Raw genomic sequence first — 27,789 nt, 5'->3', positions numbered from 1 at the left:
GCTCTGATGTTGTAATGGTACTCCGAGGTTTTCCTCATGTCTTTGGGTTCTCCAGGTTCCTGTGGGTTTGGGTTGATGTTCTCCAGGTTCCTGTGGGTTTGGGTTGATGTTCTCCAGGTTCCTGTGGGTTTGGGTTGATGTTCTCCAGGTTCCTGTGGGTAGGGGTTGATGTTCTCCAGGTTCCTGTGGGTAGGGGTTGATGTTCTCCAGGTTCCTGTGGGTAGGGGTTGATGTTCTCCAGGTTCCTGTGGGTAGGGGTTGATGTTCTCCAGGTTCCTGTGGGTTTGGGTTGATGTTCTCCAGGTTCCTGTGGGTAGGGGTTGATGTTCTCCAGGTTCCTGTGGGTAGGGGTTGATGTTCTCCAGGTTCCTGTGGGTAGGGGTTGATGTTCTCCAGGTTCCTGTGGGTAGGGGTTGATGTTCTTTAGGTTCTTGTGTGTTGGTTGATATAATCCAGGTTCAATGTGAATGTAAAGTATTCTAAAGGTTTTGGGGACTGTTCCCTCTGACATCATCACTGACGACATCATGCCTAGGTTAGCGAGAAGACAGAATAAGCCCCGCCCCAATGCTAGGGGCCTTCTCTCTCCTTATTGGTCAGCGGCGCTAAGGCGGGGTCTACCAATGAGGTTGCTGGAAACAGTTTGAACCATCCAATCACCATGTTGGACAGGTCCAGATCGTCCAACAGGATCTGAGCAGCTCCCATGAAGGATTTATGATCCAATCGTCCATAGTCGCCCCACACGATGATCTGCAGGGAAAGAGGACACAGTTCAGCCTCTGGTCTCCATCCTTTGTTCCACTTTGTGCTCCACCCTGTGGTTCACCTGGAGAACCTTTCCCTCTGGATGTTCCTCAAACTGCAGCTGCTGCTGATACAACGGGTCCAAGGACTTCCTGGCCAGGCGGGTTCTCCTCTTCAGAACACACTTCCCGTTATCCATCAGGTAGACCTTCACATACGGAGCTACACACACACACACACACAGATCAGTGTGTGTGTGTGTGCGCGCGGACGTGGTTTTCCTGTTGGGATGTTGATGTGTGTAGATAGTGTGTGTGTGTGTGTGTACCTGCTGTGTTCTTATTATTGTGTATGTTGTTATTATGTATATGTTGTGTATTTGTTGTGTACCTGGTGTGTTTTTGTTGCCCTGTTTTCCCACGAGTCCTCTCGCTCTAACTACTTCCACGTCGAGTCGCTCTTTCCTGTAAACCATCCCCACCTGGATGTCACCTGACAGCAGACAGCCAATCACAGGTCAGTGGATGCTGATGAGATCATGTGACTTCTGATTAGTTCTTACCCATTGCAGGCGTGGCTAAAGTCTGGCGTCCAGCCAATTGGGCGGGGCCTAAACCATCCAGGAAACCAGTGAAGTGCTGGTCTGATGCCAGTTTAACGCCAGGAAAAATCAACCTATCAGAGCAGAGAACAGCTACATTATAAGGAGACTATTGCTAATGTTAATGCTAACGCTAAAGCAGATCTATCATGACAGCTTGTTGTTATGAATGAGATGATTAATGTGTATTTTTCCAGCTTGCTGCTCTTTTGTCATGTTTTAATCTATCAGCATCCTGATCCTGAATCTAATCATGGAATTGATCATCTGGTCTTTCTTTGGTCAAATCTCTACTAGAAGGACGAGCAATGGGAGAGTTCACAAGTCCTGAGGACGTGGAAGACGTTCACTCTTGGATCTGGCATTTTCCTGATCTATCACAAAATTGGATTACGTTGAAGCATTATTGGAAACCGCAGTCAACGACAAAAGGAGCCAAACTCGCCGAACTCTCTCAGATGGATTCCACTGTGGAACTTTAAGAGGAGGATAGTTTGTCTCACAGGAAATGACCACGCTATTGGATAACTGATCAAACTGACCAGGAACAGAGCAGTAGGGCTGGCAGCCATGTTATGGCTAGACCGTCTCCAAACACCTTCTCTATTCTCATTCGGTAAAGTGAGTAAACAGGCTTATCTTTCACTCCTCCTACATCACTACATATTGTGTCTTAGTCACCGTCTTCTCTGGCTCCACCCCCTCCTCCTTCCCAGCGGTTGGCAGTAGGAGGTGCGCCATAAGGGCAGCGCCACACTGTGTTTGACCTGTGAACTACGCATCCTAGAGATCCATCCTGAACTGTTTGTTGTGTTTGTTGGTTTCTGTCGCAATGTTTGCTGAAGAGTTTTTTTCATGATCTCAAACTCCGCCCCTCTCTACAAGGGCCCAGTTTGGTTTTTGCCTTTTTTTTTTAACTCTTCTTCTTACCCATTGTTTCATATTTCTCATCTAAGAAACGGAGCGCTGCTCATGTGCACTCCCCAGTACTCCCGTACCTGTCCCCCACGTGACACTGTATGTTATTGTCTTTCGTGTTTCTTGATCGGGATGGAACTGAAACTGAATCTCTCTCTCTCTCTCTCTCATACATTATTATTATAAATGTGACATCAAACCAAGTCTGTAACAACATCTGTTACTGAAACAAACTAAACCTGAATTATTTAAGTCCACCAAACATCAGAAAACAATCTGCATGTTTAACAACCAGGGACAGAACAACAAAGAACTGAAATAAAGGGTTGTAATCCAGTTGCTTCCATAAATCCTTTAGTGACCCAGTTTCCTCACCTGCTGTGAGGATTGCAGCAATCATTAGTGCACGAGCAGAACTGGTGCAGACCGCCCTTTTTTTAAATGAGCATTTTGCTCATTTAATGTGGAGACGTCAGTGGCACAAGCACACTGATATTTGAGGAAGGTAAATTGGAGGCAGATGGACTTCTTTGTCTGCTGCACAAACATTTAATAATGTAGAAAACTAAATAAACAAATAAAAAGTTTTTTTTGTTTTTCTTTTTAAAACAACTTTAAACCTAATGATATTTTTTCCCCCTCATTTAATGTGGGTGCTCCGTACAGTCCTGTAACTTTGCTTTGATCAGTCCATGAAAAATAGTCAGATTAGGACAGAAACCATCCTATTGATCTACCATTGATCTGAGTTAATACAGATACACAGTCTGTCAATCAATCTGCATTCTATGAAGATGATCTACTGACCATCATCCAGTAGGTCTGAGCAGCGCTGTGTCAGCACAATCTCGTATGTCACCATCAGTGATTATGCGTAAATGACGCATCTGATCAGTTGATTCTGGCCTGAGATCAATACAACACGAGACTTTGACGTTAAAACATGAACTGAAGGAGATCAGTGGAGCAGTGTCTGAAGAGATATTGATCCATGGTCATATCCATATTTCCATCTCTGTGCACAGACAACCTCTTTTTCTCACACACACACACTTTTGTTAATCTCTGCTGTGTTCTGTCCACATTTACTGCAGCGATGATCTCTGCGTGTCTGCACCTCCTTCTCAGTCATGGTATTTAAACTATCACAGCAAACAGTTCTAGATTTCATGAATTGCATTACGTCCACAGCATTAATTTATTTCCTCCTCCCATATTGTTGCTCCCCCTGAGAGATCCGCCTACAATGTGTCATCAGAGCGAAACGCGCTAAATGAAATGAGGGCGCATTGGGAAGCGCAGCAGCGCCGCACACGTTTTAATAACAATAAACCTTTAGTGAATCCGCCCCTCAGTGTTAATGCAAACAGAACCAATGGGCTTTCACTGGGAAGTGATCATCAATCTCATTGATATTATCTATCCCATTATCCTTTCTACAGGAAGTGATGTCATCAATCCCATCGTATTTCAAGAAGATGGAACACAGAATGGTAAAGTTCATCAATAAAGGAATTAAAGTGAAAAATGCAGCATTTTAAAATTAAACTTAAAGGTCAGCCAATCAAACATAGAACATACAGAATGTTCTACCAACAGAATGTTCTACCAACAGAATGTTCTACCAACAGAAGGTTCTACCAACAGAAGGTTCTATGAACAGAATGTGACCTACGCTCCAGGTTTGGGTTCATCAGCGTCTGGGTCTCGACTGGGTTGACGAGTAAAGCGAGATTTAAACTCAACAGCCAATCCCGTCTCAATGCTGCGCTGGACAGGAAGTCGCACCACCTTCTTCTTCTTCTCCTCCTCTGGGCCAATCAGAGCAGAGCATCAGCATACACTGGTTTAACTGGTTAGACTGACACTCAGGGTTTAACTAGTAAGGAGAGCGCAGACCTCCGCCAAGCAGCTCAGGCTCAGCTAACACGCTCTGGTCACAGTAACATGGTAAACTCAGGATTACCATGACTACCTGTCAACATTGCGCTGTGTTACCATGACTACCCACAAATGAATGGGAAAAGGAATGGGATATATATACATATATCTATATCTTCTTTTGGTAGCGAGAACATCACCAACATTTTATCACAAATTTCATCCAAATCAGTTCATAACTTTTCAAGTCATCTTGCTAACAGATCAACAGAGGGTGAAACACAACCTTACCGCTCTGCGCTTGGTGGAAGTAACTAGTATAACTAACCCTCAGCGTTTAACTGGTTTAACTAGTATAACTAACCCTCACTGGGGGTTTCCAATGGATACGTCTCCGGCTGAACGACTGTGACGTCACGTTAACGAGTATAACTAACCCTCAGGGTTTAACTAGTATAACTAACCCTCATGGTTTAACTAGTATAACTAACCCTCATGGTTTAACTAGTATAACTAACCCTCATGGTTTAACTAGTATAACTAACCCTCATGGTTTAACTAGTATAACTAACCCTCATGGTTTAACTAGTATAACTAACCCTCATGGTTTAACTAGTATAACTAACCCTCATGGTTTAACTAGTATAACTAACCCTCAGGGTTTAACTAGTATAACTAACCCTCAGGATTTAATTAGTATAACTAACCCTCATGGTTTAACTAGTATAACTAACCCTCAGGGTTTAACTAGTATAACTAACCCTCAGGATTTAATTAGTATAACTAACCCTCATGGTTTAACTAGTATAACTAGTATAACTAACCTTCAGGGTTTAGGTGGTTAACTAGTATAACTAACCCTCAGGATTTAATTAGTATAACTAACCCTCAGGGTTTAACTAGTATAACTAGTATAACTAACCTTCAGGGTTTAGGTGGTTAACTAGTATAACTAACCCTCAGGGTTTAACTAGTATAACTAACCCTCAGGGTTTAACTAGTATAACTAACCCTCAGGATTTAATTAGTATAACTAACCCTCAGGGTTTAACTAGTATAACTAGTATAACTAACCTTCAGGGTTTAGGTGGTTAACTAGTATAACTAACCCTCAGGGTTTAACTAGTATAACTAACCTTCAGGGTTTAACTGGGAGGCGCTCTGGCTCTTCTTTCCCAGTCCAACTATTCCCATCATTTTTGCTCCAAAGCTGGAGCGTCTTTTTTTATCATCGTCATCGTCGTCGTTTCGTCCCAACGAACACATTTCACCTCCAACGCTGGACGACTTAGTGAGGGGAGGAGCCACAGGGGGAGGAGCCACCCTGCAGGAGAGTACAATAACTGTCACTAACATCACAGGGTTCATATAGTGTGGGCGGAGCTTCCATTGCTAATATGATGACCTTACAGGTGAGTTTTACCTAGTTGATTCAGGCTCCTCCCCTTTGCCTCCCTCATCAACTGATTCGCTCTTCTGCAGCTCGGCTCTGCTCTCTAACTCCACCCTTTCCACTGATTGGCCTGCTGAGGTGTCATCCTGACTGTTTCAGCAAATCAGCAGGTAGCATACAAACAGAGATGATAAATCCCGACACCTGATTGGACGATTTACTTTCATCACTTTAATGATCACCTGATGTTCTCAGCTGCTTCAGGATTGGCTGGCACATCACTGACGTCACAGACCTGTAGACAGACGACCAATGATGTCACAGACTGACATCGCAAAGATCTATGACATCATTGTCATTGTCCATTTCATTTTCCTTTTTGGGCAAAATTCACCGCCAGAGTCACACCAGTGTGTGGACCCCCAGGGGCCACGTCTTCACTGGTTTTTAAGGAGGGTGTGTTGTTCAGCATCTCCCCACACAATGTGACCCCACATTACCCCCCCCCCCCCCGGTAGGTCATTTGTCACAGCAAGTCCCCCTTCCCAACTAACCATCATCATCATCATCACCATCATCATCATCACCATCATCATCATCATCATCATCATCATCATCATCATCATCATCATCATCATCATCATCATCATCATCATCATCATCATCATCATCATCATCATCATCATCATCATCTTCATCATTAACCCACCTTAGAAACGTCTGTTAGTGAATCCGCTGAAAAAAAGAGGGAATTATTAACACCTGTTAATCAGTTACAATCTATAACATCTATATCTACATCTACATTAACGTTTCACACAATGTGATTAGTTGATTGGAATCATTGATATTTCTGCACAGAAATGTGATTGTAATCAGAAACAGGAAGTGACTGTCTCACCATTGGCTGATTTCTTCCTCATGTCCTCCCATGTGACCTCTGCATCATCACAGGGACAGAGTGAGAAGCTGCTAATGTCCTCAGACAAGAACAAACGTACCTTTCCTGCTTCCTCCAGGAGTCGCTGAACGACGGTCCGGCTCTGACAGAAGGTACGATCAATCAATCAGTTAATCAATCAATCAATCAATCAATCAGTGAGTAAACTTTGATCAATACAGACATAAAGTTCACCGAATAAAAAATGATTGGTTTGATTATTTTCAATGGAAATTAAGTTCAAATGCTCTCACCTGGAGTCTGAGGGGGCGGAGCCGGTGATGGTGCAGGTGAAGGCGGAGCTTCAGCAGAAACAGGTGATGGTAAAGATTCATGGCACTGCTGAGGAGAGGGAGGAACAGCTGCTGGAACAGCTGGAGGTGCAGGTGCAGCTGGAGGTGCAGGTGTTGAAGCAGCTGGAGGTGCAGGTGCAGCTGGAGGTGCAGGTGTTGAAGCAGCTGGAGGTGCAGGTGTTGAAGCAGCTGGAGGTGCAGGTGTTGAAGCAGCTGGAGGTGCAGGTGTGCAGTGCACTGCAGGTGATGGAGTTAAAGCTGGAGAAACAAACGCAGGCATAGGAGGAAGTTGATGTACAGGTGTGGGAACAGCTGTAGCAACAGCTGGAGGTGCAGGTGTAGTTTCAGGTGTGGTTGTAATGGCAGGGGGCGGGGCTTGTGTGTAGTGATTGACAGGAGATAGTGTTCTCTGGTTAAGTGGAGAAAGGCTTTGGTGCATCATTGTAGGAGACGTCAGTAACGCTCCTGAAGTGGGTGTGGCCAAAACTGACGAGAGAAGAGCAGAAGAAGAAAGGATGGAATCACATGTTTTAACTAATCAATAAATAGTATCAAAGAAACAGTTTGATTTGAACTGATAACATTCTGCTTCACTTGCAGCATCAGCTCATAATGACTCTGATCTGCAGGGGCTCCAAAGGGTTAAGACAATGGTTTGGTGTTGAAGGTGTGCTGTGGGGTACGTACATCTGTCTGAAGCAGCTTTACGAGGAACAACAGGAAGTTGACGGACTCTACGGCCACAGGTGGGCGTCCCCGTGGGACTGCTGAAGGACGACCCCCCCCGAGTGTTCATCCTGAGGACAACCAATCAGTGAGCAGATACAGGCTGTGTCCTAATAGTCCCTCCTATCTCCTTTCTTATCCACTTTTCCTTTACTCTGAAAGTGTTTAAGTGGCGGCCATGATAAGGAGCGTTCCAATTCTCTTTAAGCTATGGAAAGGAGGCTCAATGCATCCTTTATAACCTCCTTTAGCCTAGGAAACACTGATGAATCCTTTACCAAAGGAGACCACATAATGACGACCCACAATTCATTGCAGTGACAACATTTAAAGGGACCCGCTCATCACAGTGTTCACGGAAACTCACCATGACATAAAACAGACACTCTGTGGTTCTAGAAAAATTGATCAGAGACATTTTTATCCATTTGATGTTTTATTGAACATATTTCATTAACCTAGGAACGCTTTGTGTGGTTCTACATGTGTATATCTACAACCAGTGACGTGCTGTCAGGGTAGGCAAGGTAGGCAGTGCCTACCCAAGGGTGAATTGATATTTTGATTATTTAATTTTTTTTTTTTTTTTTTTTTAATTATCATATAATTATAAATTATTTATTTTTCTATTTCCAATAGTCTACAGTACCTATAAGTTTAAAAGTGTCCGCATTTTGTGTGTTTCATAGCTCAAATTACTAAACATCGCTATTTCCTGGAACAGCTGTTTTTTTTTTTTTTTTTGCTCCGCCTTAAGGCAGAGGGAGGCCACGCCCCCTCCCAAAGGCACGTTGCTCCTCTGCCTCTGTTCCCATTGCGTGATTTTACGTGTTTGCGCATGCGCAGTCAGGTCCCCAAGATGAAAACCATTTACGTGTAAAGGCAGTGTAGACAGCTGCCTTTAGACGTAACCGTGCTATGCTAAATGCTATACGTAAGTTCACAGTGCATTAGTGAATTGATATCACGTGACCGCTGCTGCTACGTTCTCTAGCTAGTGGGCGGGATAACACTACAGTCAGGATGACAGCGCTAGAGATGATAAAGAAACTTTGTTTTGAGGAAAAACAACATCTTTTAAAAGATGGAGACCAACACCTGAGCTACCAGACCTTCAGCAAAGGTAAGGTCAGAACATTGTTGATACTTTCTACAGTGAATGGAACAAAAGGAAGGATTGACTTTGTGGATGCTCCTCACTGAGGATGTTCTGAGTTGTTGTTGTTGTTATTTTCTCCATGTTTCTGTGTTTCCAACACAAACAACAGATGTGCTGTCGTGTCATGGGATATATGTTGTTGGAGAGTATGGAGGCTATATTAAATAATGTTTATGTTTCTTTAATGGTGTTTATGATGTTGATTTTGTTAAGATGATAAATACTTGTTCATGTGGATCTTGTTGGGTTTTTTCTTTCTTATTATGAATTTTATATTTTGATATGTGCATTGAGATGATTTTGTTGTAAATTACGCTATACAATTAAAATTGATTTGATCTGAATTAACACTTGACAGCAGAAACATATGAAATTGTCATTGGTGGTCTACATTTGCAACGTGCCTACCCAACCCTAGTGGTCACGGTACGTCACTGTCTACAACGTTATGTAGATCTATATCTGGCAATAATGGCACTATAATAAAATACTACTTATTTAGTATTAATGTTGATTAGTGAGTAGAAGGTGAGTGTGAGCATCCATTCTCACTGTGAAGTTCTTTTAGTTTTACTTTAGTTCCTCGTAGTCATGGTAACCTCTTTTCCTTTGAAGTGGTAGAGATGAGCTTTTAGTTCATTTTAGGAAATGTGGAGTTTTATCACCACGGCAGACGTCACTAATATTATTATCATTATTATTATTATTATTATTATTATTATTGAAAGTGCATCTGATTGTCTGAACAACATGATGTCCTTTCCCTAACTCCTTTAGGAAGTCTCCTAACACCTTTTCTTAACTCTGTGGATGAGGTTACGGGTGAATAATAAAGGAGATAGGAGGAATATTAGGACACACACTCTGACCAATCAGTGAGCAGCAGTGCATTGTGGGAGAAAACTGGTACCTGAGCAGTTCTTCGTCCAAAGTGTCGGTGTCGTACGGGAAGTCAGGAATGAAGTCTGAACTGAGGAAGGACATTAGACCACATTACCCACAATCTCCTTCATTCAGAGTGGACCAGTAGACGTGCACTGTAGCTCCTCCCACTCAACATTCTTGAAGACAAAATACGATGCTTAGGGATGCTTTGATCTTACAAATATGACGTAATTTGGAGCCAGAGTCTGGACAGTAGGGTCTGGTGGGAGGAGCCCTGGTAACATGCCCCGCCCATTTAGTATACTGCCCTGATGACTTACGCAGCCCAGCTACGCCACAAACATAAGTCTCTTTCCCACTGAAAATTCTACCAATGTCTTGTTCAGATGATCAGATCATAGAGGTTAGAACTAGAACTAGGAGATCAAAAAAGTCTCAGATTTCCTTCACGACGTAACAGCTACGCAGGATCTACGGCTGTCAATCATTGTCATGACTTAAAATCCCGTCTTTCAATCTCAAATAACTTATTTAAAACAAAGTTGACATAAAAATGATGACTAGAACACAATGTAGGGTGATAATAACTAATGATCACAGCAAAGTTTAGATTTAGAAAATATTTATGTGACCAGTATTTTAACGTTACAGTTTGACCCACATCATCTGTTATCATTGAGGAGGCGGGGCCTATGACTTATACTGCAGCCAGTCAGCAGGGGGAGCTCTAACAATAAGAGCTTCACTTCACTGCGTCGTCCATTCTTTGGACCCTCCACATTGACCACATTACCCACAATCCCCTCTGTTCACCTGCAGTCCTCCCAGCTCCCAGTCAGCACGTGGTTGGTCCTCATTGTGTATCTGCAACACAAATACACATAACTCCTCCTACTGCATGTTAACAATGAGCTAACCCTACAATTACTATTGATTACTATTGATTAATCAGGAGTAGCAGAGTATGTTGTTTGTACCTGTCGTATGAATCCAAAGAGTTGGTGTATGAGAACCTCCTGTGATGTTTCCTGAAGCAAACACACCTGTTATCTGTTGCCATGGCTACTTGTTACCATTGTTAGCCGTTATCTGTTACCATGGTTACCTGTCCAGGCTGCCGCTACTGTCAGAGGACGCTCGGTTCATTTTGGAACCTTGAAGCAGCCTCACGGCGTCCTCACGGTTCAACGGGTAGAGAGAGTTGGAGCTGCTGTTGGGGGAGGAGTCACACAGAGGTCACACAGAGGTCACATGTCTCCAGTTCCTCTGCCTGATAAATGAACCTATAGAACATGATTGATTGATTGATTGATTGATGTGTCATGCACACAATGTGCACAACCCTCATGGGTTTATAAGACTCTGGAAAGTTCATTTGCAGTGGTTTACGTTCATATTTCATAACATTACAAAGTTACAGTTTCTTGGCACAGTTGAATCTTAAATAATGTGTTTCATCTTTTTTCTCACGCTTTTGAAATAAAATCTAATATAACAAAGGTTTCTTTCTTTATGTTAATCATCTAACCAAAAAAAATCCATGTAAAATGAATTAATTTAAAAAAAAAGAACATCTCGTGTACAATGGACTGGATGTTCCTCTGGGACGGTTCTAAAGCTACAGGTCTAGTGGTTAAGAAGGTTTACACCATATGTCAACAGACATAAACATGTTACTACTAACCTCCTGGTTATCATATGAACTTATTTAGATAAATAAAGGACATTTTATTCATATGAAATACACATTTTAGCTCATTTGTCCAAGAGTGACAATGACTGCTGTTCCAAATAAAGTCTCTGATCCAACATCTGAACAAGTCTATTCCAAAGTTGAAGCACTTCACATTTATGTCTGATGTTTGGAGGTTCCAGTCCCATATCTCAGCAAAAACTACTGTTTATTTATGGACCTCAGAGAACCTCCAAACACCACAAACATAATCACACACACATGAATGATAAAGTTATGTATAAGTCTGAAATGCCAGATTACCACCACACCTATAGAACCTAAAGTATCTGAAAAACATAAATAACATATAGAACATATAGAACATGTAGAACATATAGAACATGTAGAACATATAGAACATATAGATCATATAGAACATATAGAACATATAGAACATGTAGAACATATAGAACATATAGAACATGTAGAACATGTAGAACATATAGAACATATAGAACGTATAGACCCTTGGTTCCCAAAGTTAGGTCCGCAAATTGTCACCGGGATTACATGGATAAAAAATGAAAAACAGCATCACAACGTTGGAAGTAGAATATGAATAGATGTCTTTATAAGACTGCCCTCTAGTGGTGAGTTCATTCATTACACGTCCAGTCGCACACTTACGTAAATGTTATTAATTGATTTAAACCTGTGAGTGACATGTGTTCATTTCACTACACGATGAACCGTTGAAAAGCTGCAGCGGTCACAGATTTTTTTTGGGTCACAGACTTTGTCACAACACCAGAAACATCTGGAAACATCTGGAAACAGAGCAAATTCTGCTGCTCAGGCTGTAATTGTTGTATCTGACTGACACTGTGACATCTTACATCAGCTTCTGTGAGGACATGTGTGTGCAGACCAAGACTTTCTGCACATACAACAACAACAAACCCTGGTTCACACCTCAACTCAGGATGCTGAGTCAGGCTAAGGAGGAAGCCTACAGGAGTGGGTCCTGTTTAAGCAGGCCAAGTACACTCTATCTAGGGAGATCAGAGTAGCCAAGAGGTGCTACACTGAGAAGCTAAAACAAAGCTTCTCAAACAAAGTCCCTTCTGCAGTGTGGAAACCCTCCCCCCACCCTGCAGGTAACAATAGACTGGCTGAAGACCTGAATAGTTTTTACTGCAGGTTTTCTCACCCACCCCCCAGCTCATTAGCATCAGCCCATCACCTGGACTCTGCCCTTCCTGCTTCCCCCACTCCCCCCCCTACCTCACCCTCTGACCCCCCACCTGCCCTGAAGATCAATGAAAGAGATGTGTACCAGTTATTCAAGAGACAAAAGATCAAAAAGGCTCCAGGACCAGACGGAGTATCTCCCTCCTGCCTGAAAGCCTGTGCTGAGCAGCTGGTCCACATCTTCACACGGATCTTCAACACATCACTGGAGGTGTGTGAAGTACCTTCTGCTTCAAAAGTTCCAGCATCATCTCAGTCCCAAAGAAACCTGCCATCACAGGACTTAATGACTATCGACCCATTGCTCTGACGTCTGTAGTCATGAAGTCCTTTGAGAGGCTGGTACTGAGTCAACTGAGGGACATCACAGGACCCCTGCTGGACCCCCTGCAGTTTGCCTATCAGGCAAACAGGTCTGTCGAGGATGCAGTCAACATGGGACTGAACTACATCCTCCATCACCTCCACTCCCCAGGGACCTACGCTAGGATCCTGTTTGTGGATTTCAGCTCTGCGTTCAACACCATCATCCTGGACATCCTTCACCAGAAACTCACCCAGCTCACAGTGCCGGCCTCCACCTGTCAGTGGATCACCAACTTCCTGTCTGACAGGAAGCAGCAAGTAAGGCTGGGAAGCATCACATCCAGCACCCGGTCACTCAGCACTGGCGCCCCCCAGGGGTGTGTTCTCTCCCCACTGCTATTCTCCCTCTACACCAATGACTGCACCTCAGGGGACCCCTCTGTGAAACTCCTGAAGTTTGCAGATGACACCACCGTCATCGTCTCATCAGGGATGGGGACGAGTCTGCCTTCAGATGGAGGTGGAACAGCTGGATCTCTGGTGCAATCAGAAACATCTGGAACTGAACCCGTTCAAGACTGTGGAGATGACAGTGGACTTCAGGAGAAATCACCCCCCTTACCATTCTGAATAGCAAAGTGTCTACCATGGACTCCTTCAGGTTCCTGGGATCCACAATCTCACAGGACCTGAAGTGGTCCTCCCACATAGATACAACCAGGAAAAAGGAACAGCAGAGGATGTACTTCCTGTATCAGCTGAGGAAGTTCAACCTGCCCCAGGAGCTGCTGACCATGTTCTACACCTCCATCATTCAGTCTGTTCTGTGCACCTCCATCACTGTCTGGTTTGGATCTTCAACCAAACTAGACAGACACAGACTACAAAGGATAATCAGGAATGTAGAAAAGATCATTAGTGTTGATCTGCCCTCCATCCAAGACTTATACCTGTCCAGGGTCAGGAAACGAGCAGGTAGCATCACTGCAGACTCCTCCCACCCTGCACACAATCTGTTTAAACTCCTCCCCTCCGGCAGACGTTACAGATCACTGTACGCCAAAACTACCCTCCATAAAAACAGTTTCTTCCCTCAGGCTGTCACTCTGATCAACACTAAACAGTCATAGAGAGTCAGACCTGTTTCTGTTACTGTGAAATAACCTGGAACTAACATAACAACCCTGGATCAACCTGTCACTGAGAATGTTCATGAACATAATATTTTAATTTAAATGTTCACCTATTTGCACTACTGCACTATTATCTTATTATTATTATTGTATTTTTATTTTATTCATTATTATTATTATTATTATTATTATTATTACTATTATTATTATCTTGTTATTTTTATTTAGTTTGCACATATTAGTCTAACTACTCTTATATTTATGTTTATATTTATTTTTCTTTATTCTAGTTGATTGTTATTATTTAATGTTATGCTACCTGAGAGAGCACAGGTCACCAAAAGAAATTCCTCGTGTGTATTTATTCACCCCTGGCCAATAAAGTTGATTCTGATTCTGATTCTGATCTTGTGGTGATTAGTGACGTCATGCTGACACTCTCGTACATAATGGTGCAGTACATGTATCTGCAGATAGGGGACAGTGTGTTTTTGAATAAAGCACCAAAGAAGAAGTCAGACGTAGTTTCCTGTGTCTACTATTATAAGTTGATGAAATACAATAGTTAATCATTGAACCAGTTATTAAACTATTATCTTTACCAAGGAGAACATAATCATCCCTGCTAGTGTTTAGTTCCTACTGTTTATAAATATTATTTTATTATTGAGCATAGTTCCTGTTATGGACATATATGTAAGCTACATCTGCATGAGGTAACCTTTTAAATAGTAATAATAATATTAAAATAATATTTATTTTTCTGAAAAGAGAGCACTGTTTAATGCCAGTTGGCTAAAAGATTGAATACATCAAAAAGTTATCATTCTGAATAAGTTATTTTCTTGTGTATTTACAGATTATTAATATTCGGTAACATTCAGGGACACATTACACTGTATATGACATTACATTATCATGTTTTATAAGTGTACAGGAGTAGGGGGTACATGGCTTCACCTTAAAGGTCTGAAGGGGTACGTGACTGTAACCCTAACCCTAACTACTGATATAAGGAACCTATGGAACCTGAAGAACCCACACAACAGTAGAATACATTAGTTCTGTACTTGGGAGGCAGTGATTGGCTGGGAGATCTGGACCTCCTCCTGAGGGAATCAGACCGTGAGCAGGGGTTGGACAGGAGGACCTGCTCAGGCACTGATAGGCTGGAGCCATGGAAGTCCCGCCCATTCTGTCTGTAATCTGAGATCCAATGAAAACAAGCCTTAGATTTACTGATCAAAACCATCACCAATAAAAAGCAAGGAGTTAAATATGATGTACAGTCATTTATTCAGACACTTAAAGAGACGAGACAGGCCTGTAATGTCCATCATAGGTAAACTAAATACTTTATGACATCATATATAACATATACTGTATTATATATATGTTATATAACACTTATAAAACACATATAAATGATGTTATATATAACTTATATATCATATATTTTATCGTTCTGGAATCAAGGTCTAAGTGTTTGGAGGAAGACGTGTGAAGAACAGAACCAGTTATGATGTTCTGTTCCTCACACGTTCTTCCTCCAAACACTTGGACCTTGATTCCAGAATAAAAGACACTTTACTTTCATCAGAAAAGAGGACCATGGACTTCTTCTCCTCTTTTTTCTGCAAAAACTAAAAAATAAAAGATGATTTCTTCAGTATTCTAATTTTTTTAATTCCTGTTATGAGCTGGAAACCCAAACTATGTAAACATAAACACATAAATACTTGAAGTTGTTTAAATTGTGGCCTTAAATCTATAATCTATGAAAGTTTAACTTTTTGAATGAAATTATGGAAATTAAACAACTTTTCCATGATATTCTAATTTTTTTGAAAGGGTCTGTATGTATAAATAACATCATATATAAAAACAGATATTATTCAAATGATGTTGTATAACATATTATATTTGTTATATATGATATATAAGTTATATAAAACATCATATATGATGTCTGTACAGAAACAAATAAAAACATTACCTGAAATCACTTCAATTCCTTCTTCACACTCGTGATCTGAGAATTCACCATCATTGATCCTCTGAGAGTCTATAACACACACACACACACACATGTGTAGCACTGTGTGTGTGTGTGTGTGTGTGTGTGTGTGTGTGTGTGTGTGTGTGTGTGTCTCACACTGCAGTCTCCGTCCACTCTGAACTCGTTCCAACTGTAGTTCTCTGCTCTGCAAACAGGGGGCAGTGTTGATGAGTTTGTACCAGTGAGGCTGATCATCTATCAGAGCTGAGTCCAACTCTATTAGAACCTTCGGGAGAACATCAGAGGAACATTGGGAGAACATCAGGAGAACATCAGAGGAACATCAGAGGAACATCAGAGGAACATCAGTGGACAGAACAGATGAAGGAGGTTCTCACCTCTCCTAAAAACTGGCTGTCCTCCTCACGGACCCGAGCCTGGTCCCACACGGTGAGTTCTAACGTTCCTTCTTTGAGCTCATGTTGGTGAATAGGAGAGTACATGAAGGTCTGGTTCCATCGAGGCTCGTTGGTCTTCTTCACGGTCTTGGTTCTCCGTTGGCTCCTGTCGCTGTGTGGGTTCAAAACAAAACCATCAGCTGGTATAAGGTCCATCAAACCTCTAGTAGAACCTCAGCACTGACCTTCTGTCTGGATGGAGGTAGATCCTCACGAACGGGTACCTGGGACGTCCGTCCTCTCTCACAGGAAGTTCTTTAGCACCGAGAACCGTGAGGACCAGCTGATAGCCGACTGGATCGTACCAGAGCTTCACCTGCAGGATTCACATCCAACCTCAGAGAGCTGCAGAACAATTGAGAACCTCACAACTCCTCAGTGGAAAACCAGAACCACACCAACAGAACCACAGGGAACCACGAGGAGCTGAAGAACAGATGGACCACAGGAGGGGGATGGAGGACCTACAGAGGTTCTACAGAGCTCCTTCTTCACCCGTGGATCACTCAAACAAACTTTTATTTTGAAATCAGGCTTTTAATTTGTAACTAAACCAATGAATGACGAGCACAGTTGCTATGAAAACAATGTATGATGTGATGAACCAGTATCTACAGTATGTCTGAACGTTACCTGGATCCGTGGAACCAGAGGAGGTCTGTGGACCTGAAACCACAGACAGTCAGTTTTCAGAGAGCAGCAGTGCATTGTGGGTAACTCACCTGTCCACTGGTGGAGGAGGAACATCTCTGAGTGTCTCCAGAAGAGAAGCCTGTAGAACCAGAGAACATAGTGAGTCATCATTGGTTCATGACTGATCTAATATAGACCAACGTTTAGTAAAGAACGGGCTGTGATTGGCCCGCTGACCACAGTCTTAGAACCCACAGATCAAGAAGGAGGTTGGACTCACAGGACTCGGAGTGGACCAGGGACCCATCAGGTCTGCACAGGTTCCTGGTAAACAACAACAGGAAGTGAGACAGTCCTAAGGTGAGCAACATCAGTGACATCACAGGAACACTCTCACCTGATTGGCCGACACACCACCAGCTGGACCTGGGGCTCCAGTTTGGACTCGGATATGATGTTGTAGACCTCAGTGAAGGAAGCGCCCTGAAGAACCTGGCCATTCCACTCCAAGACCTGGTCCCCTGAAGAACAAGGTTTACTGTTACCTGGTACCAGTGAACTTACCTGGTACCAGTGAGGTTACCTGGTCTCAGGTGTCCCACAGTATCAGCCAGACTTCCTTTCTTCACTTTGGTGATAAACGCACACAGTCGTCCAGACTCTGTCATTTTCCCTCCAACCACCTGAGAACAAACAAGAGCTCAGCAGGACCAGGAAACAAAGACCAGGAAATAAAGACCAGGTGACAAAGACCAGGAAACAAAGACCAGGAAACAAAGACCAGGAAATAAAGACCAGGAAACAAAGACCAGGTGACAAAGACCAGGAAATAAAGACCAGGAAACAAAGACCAGGAAACAAAGACCAGGAAATAAAGACCAGGAAATAAAGACCAGGAAACAAAGACCAGGTGACAAAGACCAGGAAATAAAGACCAGGAAACAAAGACCAGGAAATAAAGACCAGGAAACAAAGACCAGGAAACAAAGACCAGGAAATAAAGACCAGGAAACAAAGACCAGGAAACAAAGACCAGGAAACAAAGACCATGAGACAAAGACCAGGAAACAAAGTCCAGGAAATAAAAACCAGGAAACAAAGACCAGGAAACAAAAACCAGGAAGCAAAGACCAGGAAACAAAAACCAGGAGACAAAGACCAGGAAACAATGTCCAGGAAACAAAGACCAGGATTCAAAGACCAGGAAACAAAGACCAGGAAACAAAGATCAGGAAACAAAGACCAGGAAACAAAGACCAGGAAACAAAAACCAGGAGACAAAGACCAGGAAACAAAGTCCAGGAAACAAAGACCAGGATTCAAAGACCAGGTGACAAAGACCAGGAAACAAAGACCAGGAAACAAAGATCAGGAAACAAAGACCAGGAAACAAAGATCAGGAAACAAAGACCAGGAAACAAAGACCAGGAAACAAAGACCAGGAAACAAAGACCAGGAAACAAAGACCAGGAAACAAAGACCAGGAAATAAAGACCAGGTGAACAGTTGATGTAGATGAGTGAACATAGAGTAGAACCTTGAGTCCCAGCAGAGCGCTGTAGTCAGCAGGAACCGAGCCGTCTTTCATTCTTTTGTTCAGTAGGATCCGACCGATCATACGCTCTCCATCCTTGGATGGTTGCCAGGCGACGGGCTGCTGAAGACAAGTTGCTTAGCAACAATGATATTAGAGTAAGTGTGTTACTACAGACAATGAACTCTGAGTGGTCGACCTGTAGCAGCTCTGACCCTTTGATAAATGATCGAGTGAAGGAACTGATCTTGTGATACTTTAGTGTGAATAAAAGCAGTAAAACTACAAACGTACCGTGAAGGAGGACGAAGGGTTTCCATACCAGGAACCAACATCCCACCGCTGACCGTCCATGGACCTGGACCTGGACCAGAGGTTAGATGTCATTACATCCAGAGACCAGCAGTGTTGGTGATGTCATCTTAATGTACGACTCATATAAACGTGCTACTCATACTAACGTACCACTCATACTAACGTACTACTCATATTAACGTACTACTCATACTAACATATTACTCATACTAACATACTACTCATACTAACATATTACTCATATTAACATATTACTCATACTAACATATTACTCATACTAACATATTACTCATATTAACATATTACTCATATTAACATATTACTCATACTAACGTACTACTCATACTAACATATTACTCATATTAACATATTACTCATACTAACATATTACTCATATTAACATATTACTCATACTAACATATTACTCATATTAACATATTACTCATATTAACGTACTACTCATACTAACGTACTACTCATACTAACATACTACTCATACTAACGTACTACTCATACTAACATATTACTCATATTAACATATTACTCATACTAACGTACTACTCATACTAACATACTACTCATACTAACATACTACTCATACTAACGTACTACTCATATTAACATATTACTCATACTAACGTACTACTCATACTAACATACTACTCATACTAACATACTACTCATACTAACGTACTACTCATATTAACGCACTACTCATACTAACGTACCACTCATACTAACATATTACTCATACTAACATATTACTCATATTAACATATTACTCATACTAACGTACTACTCATACTAACATACTACTCATACTAACATACTACTCATACTAACGTACTACTCATATTAACGCACTACTCATACTAACGTACCACTCATACTAACATATTACTCATACTAACGTACTACTCATACTAACATATTACTCATAGTAACGTACTACTCATACTAACGTACTACTCATACTAACGTACCACTCATACTAACATATTACTCATACTAACATATTACTCATATTAACATATTACTCATACTAACGTACCACTCATACTAACATATTACTCATACTAACATATTACTCATATTAACATATTACTCATACTAACGTACCACTCATACTAACATATTACTCATACTAACGTACTACTCATATTAACATATTACTCATACTAACGTACTACTCATACTAACGTACTACTCATACTAACATATTACTCATACTAACATATTACTCATATTAACATATTACTCATACTAACGTACTACTCATACTAACATATTACTCATATGAACATATTACTCATATTAACATATTACTCATACTAACGTACTACTCATACTAACGTACCACTCATACTAACATATTACTCATACTAACATATTACTCATATTAACATATTACTCATACTAACGTACTACTTATACTAACATATTACTCATATTAACATATTACTCATACTAACATATTACTCATATTAACATATTACTCATATTAACATATTACTCATACTAACGTACTACTCATACTAACGTACCACTCATACTAACATATTACTCATAGTAACATATTACTCATATTAACATATTACTCATACTAACGTACTACTCTTACTAACATACTACTCATACTAACGTACTACTCATACTAACGTACTACTCATACTAACGTACTACTTATACTAACATATTACTCATACTAACGTACTACTCATATTAACGTACTACTCATACTAACATATTACTCATACTAACGTACTACTCATATTAACGTACTACTCATACTAACGTACTACTCATACTAACATATTACTCATACTAACATACTACTTATACTAACATATTACTCATACTAACGTACTACTCATATTAACGTACTACTCATACTAACATATTACTCATACTAACGTACTACTCATATTAACGTACTACTCATACTAACGTACTACTCATACTAACATATTACTCATATTAACGTACTACTCATATTAACGTACTACTCATACTAACGTACTACTCATATTATCGTACTACTCATACTAACGTACTACTCATACTAACGTACTACTCATATTAACGTACTACTCATACTAACATACTACTCATATTAACGTACTACTCATACTAACGTACTACTCATACTAACGTACTATTCATACTAACATACTACTCATATTAACGTACTACTCATATTAACGTACTACTCATACTAACATACTACTCATATTAACGTACTACTCATACTAACGTACTACTCATACTAACGTACTATTCATACTAACATACTACTCATATTAACGTACTACTCATATTAACGTACTACTCATACTAACATATTACTCATATTAACGTACTACTCATATTAACGTACTACTCATACTAACATATTACTCATAATAACGTACTACTCATATTAACGTACTACTCATATTAACGTACTACTCATACTAACGTACTACTCATACTAACATATTACTCATATTAACGTACTACTCATACTAACGTACTACTCATATTAACGTACTACTCATACTAACGTACTACTCATACTAACGTACTACTCATATTAACGCACTACTCATACTAACGTACCACTCATACTAACATATTACTCATACTAACATATTACTCATACTAACTTACTACTCATACTAACATATTACTCATATTAACATATTACTCATACTAACGTACTACTCATACTAACATACTACTCATACTAACGTACTACTCATACTAACGTACTACTCATACTAACATACTACTCACACTACCGTACTACTCATACTAACGTACTACTCATACTAACGTACTACTCATACTAACGTACTACTCATACTAACATACTACTCACACTACCGTACTACTCATACTAATGTACTACTCACACTAACGTACTACTCATACTAATGCACTACTCATACTAACGTACTACTCATATTAACGCACTACTCATACTAACGTACCACTCATACTAACATATTACTCATACTAACATATTACTCATACTAACATATTACTCATATTAACATATTACTCATACTAACGTACTACTCATACTAACATACTACTCATACTAACATACTACTCAAACTAACGTACTACTCATATTAACGCACTACTCATACTAACGTACCACTCATACTAACATATTACTCATATTAACATATTACTCATACTAACGTACTACTCATACTAACATACTACTCATACTAACGTACTACTCATATTAACGTACTACTCATACTAACATACTACTCATATTAACATATTACTCATATTAACATATTACTCATACTAACGTACTACTCATACTAACATATTACTCATATTAACATATTACTCATACTAACGTACTACTCATACTAACATATTACTCATACTAACGTACTACTCATACTAACGTACTACTCATACTAACGTACCACTCATACTAACATATTACTCATACTAACATATTACTCATATTAACATATTACTCATACTAACGTACCACTCATACTAACATATTACTCATACTAACATATTACTCATATTAACATATTACTCATACTAACGTACTACTCATATTAACATATTACTCATACTAACGTACTACTCATACTAACGTACTACTCATACTAACATATTACTCATACTAACATATTACTCATATTAACATATTACTCATACTAACGTACTACTCATACTAACATATTACTCATATGAACATATTACTCATATTAACATATTACTCATACTAACGTACTACTCATACTAACGTACCACTCATACTAACATATTACTCATACTAACATATTACTCATATTAACATATTACTCATACTAACGTACTACTCATACTAACATATTACTCATATTAACATATTACTCATACTAACATATTACTCATATTAACATATTACTCATATTAACATATTACTCATACTAACGTACTACTCATACTAACGTACCACTCATACTAACATATTACTCATAGTAACATATTACTCATATTAACATATTACTCATACTAACGTACTACTCTTACTAACATACTACTCATACTAACGTACTACTCATACTAACGTACTACTCATACTAACGTACTACTTATACTAACATATTACTCATACTAACGTACTACTCATATTAACGTACTACTCATACTAACATATTACTCATACTAACGTACTACTCATATTAACGTACTACTCATACTAACGTACTACTCATACTAACATATTACTCATACTAACGTACTACTTATACTAACATATTACTCATACTAACGTACTACTCATATTAACGTACTACTCATACTAACATATTACTCATACTAACGTACTACTCATATTAACGTACTACTCATACTAACGTACTACTCATACTAACATATTACTCATATTAACGTACTACTCATATTAACGTACTACTCATACTAACGTACTACTCATATTATCGTACTACTCATACTAACGTACTACTCATACTAACGTACTACTCATATTAACGTACTACTCATACTAACATACTACTCATATTAACGTACTACTCATACTAACGTACTACTCATACTAACGTACTATTCATACTAACATACTACTCATATTAACGTACTACTCATATTAACGTACTACTCATACTAACATACTACTCATATTAACGTATACTCATACTAACCTACTACTCATACTAACGTACTATTCATACTAACATACTACTCATATTAACGTACTACTCATATTAACGTACTACTCATACTAACTTATTACTCATATTAACGTACTACTCATATTAACGTACTACTCATACTAACATATTACTCATATTAACGTACTACTCATATTAACGTACTACTCATATTAACGTACTACTCATACTAACATATTACTCATATTAACGTACTACTCATACTAACGTACTACTCATATTAACGTACTACTCATACTAACGTACTACTCATACTAACGTACTACTCATATTAACGCACTACTCATACTAACGTACCACTCATACTAACATATTACTCATACTAACATATTACTCATACTAACGTACTACTCATACTAACATATTACTCATATTAACATATTACTCATACTAACGTACTACTCATACTAACATACTACTCATACTAACGTACTACTCATACTAACGTACTACTCATACTAACATACTACTCACACTACTGTACTACTCATACTAATGTACTACTCACACTAACGTTCTACTCATACTAATGCACTACTCATACTAACGTACTACTCATACTAACATACTACTCACACTACCGTACTACTCATACTAATGTACTACTCACACTAACGTACTACTCATACTAATGCACTACTCATACTAACGTACTACTCATATTAACGCACTACTCATACTAACGTACCACTCATACTAACATATTACTCATACTAACATATTACTCATACTAACATATTACTCATATTAACATATTACTCATACTAATGCACTACTCATACTAACGTACCACTCATACTAACATATTACTCATACTAACATATTACTCATGTATTTAACCCTTTTATTAATTAATTACTTACCACACGTATGTTTTTGTACTTTTTCTTTTTTCTTTGTTTAATGTTTATTCTTTTTATTAGTAATATTTCTTGAGCAGCTGTTAATTAAGGACTTCTGATTCAGATTCTGGTTCTTTAGTTTCATCCTGTTTACTCACCTTGAGTGTAATCTCATCTCATCAAAGGTCAATGAGGTCATCACAAGTCCTGCAGAAAGACTTTGAGGTTGTGGTGTGGTGGTCCAGGTGGTCCAGTGGAGTCCTGGGTGTGTGACGGTTCCTCATCGTTCTCTTTCTATTCCTGCTCTCAGATAATCCCACGCTGTAATCCAATAACCTCCTGGAACTGCTCCAGGCTCAGATTAGCTCAGCCTAACTTTGGTTCTAGTTCTGATTCTGGTCCTGGTCCTGGTTCTTCCTGTGTGCGTGTGCGTGCGCTTGTGCGTGTGGGTGCGTGTGTGTGCGTGTGCGTAACATCAGTCTACATACACTGTCATGTTTACGTGGTGTTACGTCTGCGTATATATATGTCTGTATTTCTATATCTGTGTATATATCTATTTCTGTACATTTATGTCTGTATATCTATGTCTGTATATCTATGTCTGTATATCTATGTTTGTATATATATATATATATATATATATACTGTATCTGTTTGTGTATATCTATATCTGTATATCTATGTCTGTATATATATATATATATATATATATATATATATATATATATATATATATATACTGTATCTGTTTGTGTATATCTATATCTATATATCTATGTCTGTATATATATATATATATATATATATATATATACTGTATCTGTCTGTGTATATCTATGTCTGTATATCTATATGTGTCACTCTGTTTATATATTTGTGGTATAAACGGCACCTGAGGCTCCGCCTACACTAATCCCCTAAAGAGGATTAGTAATCTGATTACTGACTCTATAAATAACTGTGATCAGGTCATGTGACCTGCTGCTGAGAGGAAAACTAAGAGACAGCTGTTTCATTGATTATTGATCACTGATCGATTGAATGATGAAGGTGGGCGTGGTCCTGCTGCTGATTGGCTGTTGTGTTCAGATCATTGACAGCCGGCCTGAGTTTGATCCGTCACCAAGGCGATGGGTAAGATCAGATCACCATGGCAACGGGTGATGATGATGATGATTAAAGTTTGTTTGAACAGGTTGAAGTTCAGACGGTGACGACGACGATGATGATGATGATGATGATACCACAGAAGAAGAACACAAGGAGACTTCCTGGTTTGTGCAGACGACTGAAGAGAAGAAGAATCACTGCCATGGTAACACACTCACCTGTTTGTTTGTTTGTTAACACAAACTGAACCTTCAACTGTGTTTCAGTGTCATCTGGAAAAATACTGCAGGGGGCGGAGCTACAGGTGTGTGTGTGTCAATCATTTCTATTTCTATATGTTGCAGTAATGATCCTCATTGTAAAATAAAGTGTTATCTTTGTGTGTGTGTGTGTGTATGTGTGTGTGTGTATGTGTGTGTGTGTGTGTATGTGTGTGTGTGTATGTGTGTGTGCGTGTGTGTGTGCGTGTGCGTGTGCGTGTGCGTGTGTGTGTGTGTGTGTGTGTGTGTGTGAGAGAGAGAGAGGAGTGGACAGGTGTGTGTGTGTCCCAGTGGTTTCAGGTGTTCACATATCTTCATCCACACTCTGTGACGTCACACACACACCTGAGGGGGTGACATGGTGAAGGTCTATGATATCTATCTATCTATATCTATATATAGATATAGATATAGATAGGTATCTTATAGATAGCTATAGATATAGGTAAATAGAAAAAATTATATGAAATATGATGAATAAAAACTCTAGCTTTGATTGTTGTTGTAAATATCTGTATAATATTTGTAATATTCATCTTGTTTTACTTTTTTACTACTGTAATATGTATATACTTAATCCTTACCTATTTTTTTCTTCTTCTCTAATTTCTTAACTTTGTTTAACGCTTATTCTTTTTAATCTCATATTTCTTGAGCAGCTATGAGATGAATGTGATAAATAAAGCACTTGTGATGAATGGTTCTATGAACACGCTGACACTGGTTATGGTTATTCTAACCCTTCACATGTTTGATTTGTTAAATGTTAAATTATTTTGGCTGATTGTTTATTTGGAGCAGAGGATTAAACCAACAATTAAAATTTCCTCCTAAAATCAAGTTGAATGAGTTAAGCTCCTCCCAGTTCAGGGCGTGAACATTTTCCTTCACTAGTTTAATGTCTTATATTTGACCTTTGACCTCCTCGTCTCTGATGGTTTCAGTATGAATAGAAGGAATGGCTTTAACCAACATTTAATGCATAAATAAAGGAGGATTGTGTATATTTATGGACAGTTGGTGACTCTAGGCTTCATCTCTGTCACTATGTGCTGCAGTGTCTCATTCAGTCTGTTCCACATGTTGTTCTTTCCTTTTACTTCCTGTGAAGGAATCGTGTTCAAAGGATTCAAAATCAAAGTGTGTGATCCAGTCAAACAATGTTATTGAATCTTTTTTTAAATATATGGTAAATATAATCATACATATTATTGTATTTTTTTTAGATAGAACTGTATTGATTGAATGACATTCACACAGTAAACATGAGCAGAACTACAGAATAAAAGGTCTAAACCAGGGGTCTGTAACCTTTACTCTACAAGGAACCATTGAACCTCATCTCACCTGGATTAAAGTCCTCCTGGAGCCATAAAGACCTTCTCTATGAAGACAATACAGTGGATTACATTATATACAGTTAGAATTATATAGAATAATGTTTGATTTCATGTGATTTATATTGATCATGTAAATGGAAACTTAAAAACAGTTTAAAATAAAATAAATTACATCAATGAATAAAACAGTATCTTTATCTTCAAATTCTTACACATCTCAGTTTACATGAACACAATGTTTATAAAGTAGATTTTTATAGTTAATGTATATGAAAGTCTATAAAAAGTAACATGAATATGATAACACATGATCATGTGATCAACACATGCTAATTACTCATTTCATAAAACATACATATTTAACCTGTACATTGGTGGTTAAATGAATCTGTTCCCACACAATTAAAATCTGAATTTTCTTCCAGAAATAGTGTTTTTTTTTTTTTTTAAGCTATAGGGAGCAATTGTATAAGATTCAAGGAGCCACATTAGGCCCCAGAGCCACAGGTTGCAGACCCCTGGTCTAACCAGAGAGTTTATTGTGGTGATATTTATGTGGTTTTTTCTCTGCGTGTCCAGTAGATGGCGCTAGTCGCACTAACTGCTTGGAAGAAGAAGGCTTCTAAAATTCCTCCTATCTCCTTTCCTATCCACTTTTCATTAACCCCGTGGATGACGTCACAGGGTTAT

The 27,789-nt window shown here is 39.2% G+C and overlaps 1 protein-coding gene across 5 annotated transcripts; it reads right to left on the bottom strand.

Annotated features, from left to right (window-relative positions):
• Positions 1-106: 106 nt before the first annotated feature.
• Positions 107-24,639, bottom strand: LOC114458491 (regulating synaptic membrane exocytosis protein 2-like). Of its 5 annotated transcripts, none has more exons than XM_028440860.1 (30): positions 24,545-24,639; positions 18,827-18,896; positions 18,536-18,652; positions 17,582-17,681; positions 17,396-17,519; positions 17,279-17,322; positions 17,088-17,137; positions 16,999-17,031; positions 16,551-16,681; positions 16,306-16,477; positions 16,064-16,193; positions 15,905-15,973; positions 14,979-15,114; positions 10,649-10,753; positions 10,521-10,571; positions 10,357-10,407; positions 9,569-9,628; positions 7,461-7,570; positions 6,735-7,259; positions 6,542-6,583; positions 6,442-6,480; positions 6,250-6,275; positions 5,783-5,835; positions 5,571-5,690; positions 5,284-5,471; positions 3,942-4,077; positions 1,310-1,422; positions 1,138-1,239; positions 830-969; positions 107-753 (listed from the first exon to the last, which is right to left on the bottom strand). In XM_028440860.1, the coding sequence occupies exons 1-30, from the start codon at positions 24,583-24,585 to the stop codon at positions 571-573; spliced, it is 3,261 nt and encodes a 1,086-aa protein (XP_028296661.1). In that variant the 5' UTR covers positions 24,586-24,639; the 3' UTR covers positions 107-570. The 5 variants fall into 5 exon arrangements, 4 of the variants coding, with proteins under 4 accessions (XP_028296661.1, XP_028296663.1, XP_028296662.1 ...); XM_028440862.1 differs by having other exon boundaries at positions 6,735-7,031; XM_028440861.1 differs by lacking the exon at positions 16,999-17,031.
• Between the last annotated feature and the right edge of the window lie 3,150 nt (positions 24,640-27,789).

This window comes from Gouania willdenowi, unplaced genomic scaffold (genome assembly GCF_900634775.1).
Source record: "Gouania willdenowi unplaced genomic scaffold, fGouWil2.1 scaffold_120_arrow_ctg1, whole genome shotgun sequence".
NCBI classification, from domain to species: domain Eukaryota; kingdom Metazoa; phylum Chordata; class Actinopteri; order Blenniiformes; family Gobiesocidae; genus Gouania; species Gouania willdenowi.
Note: the sequence above shows the minus strand (reverse complement) of the source record. Positions and strands in the feature narration are given on the sequence as shown.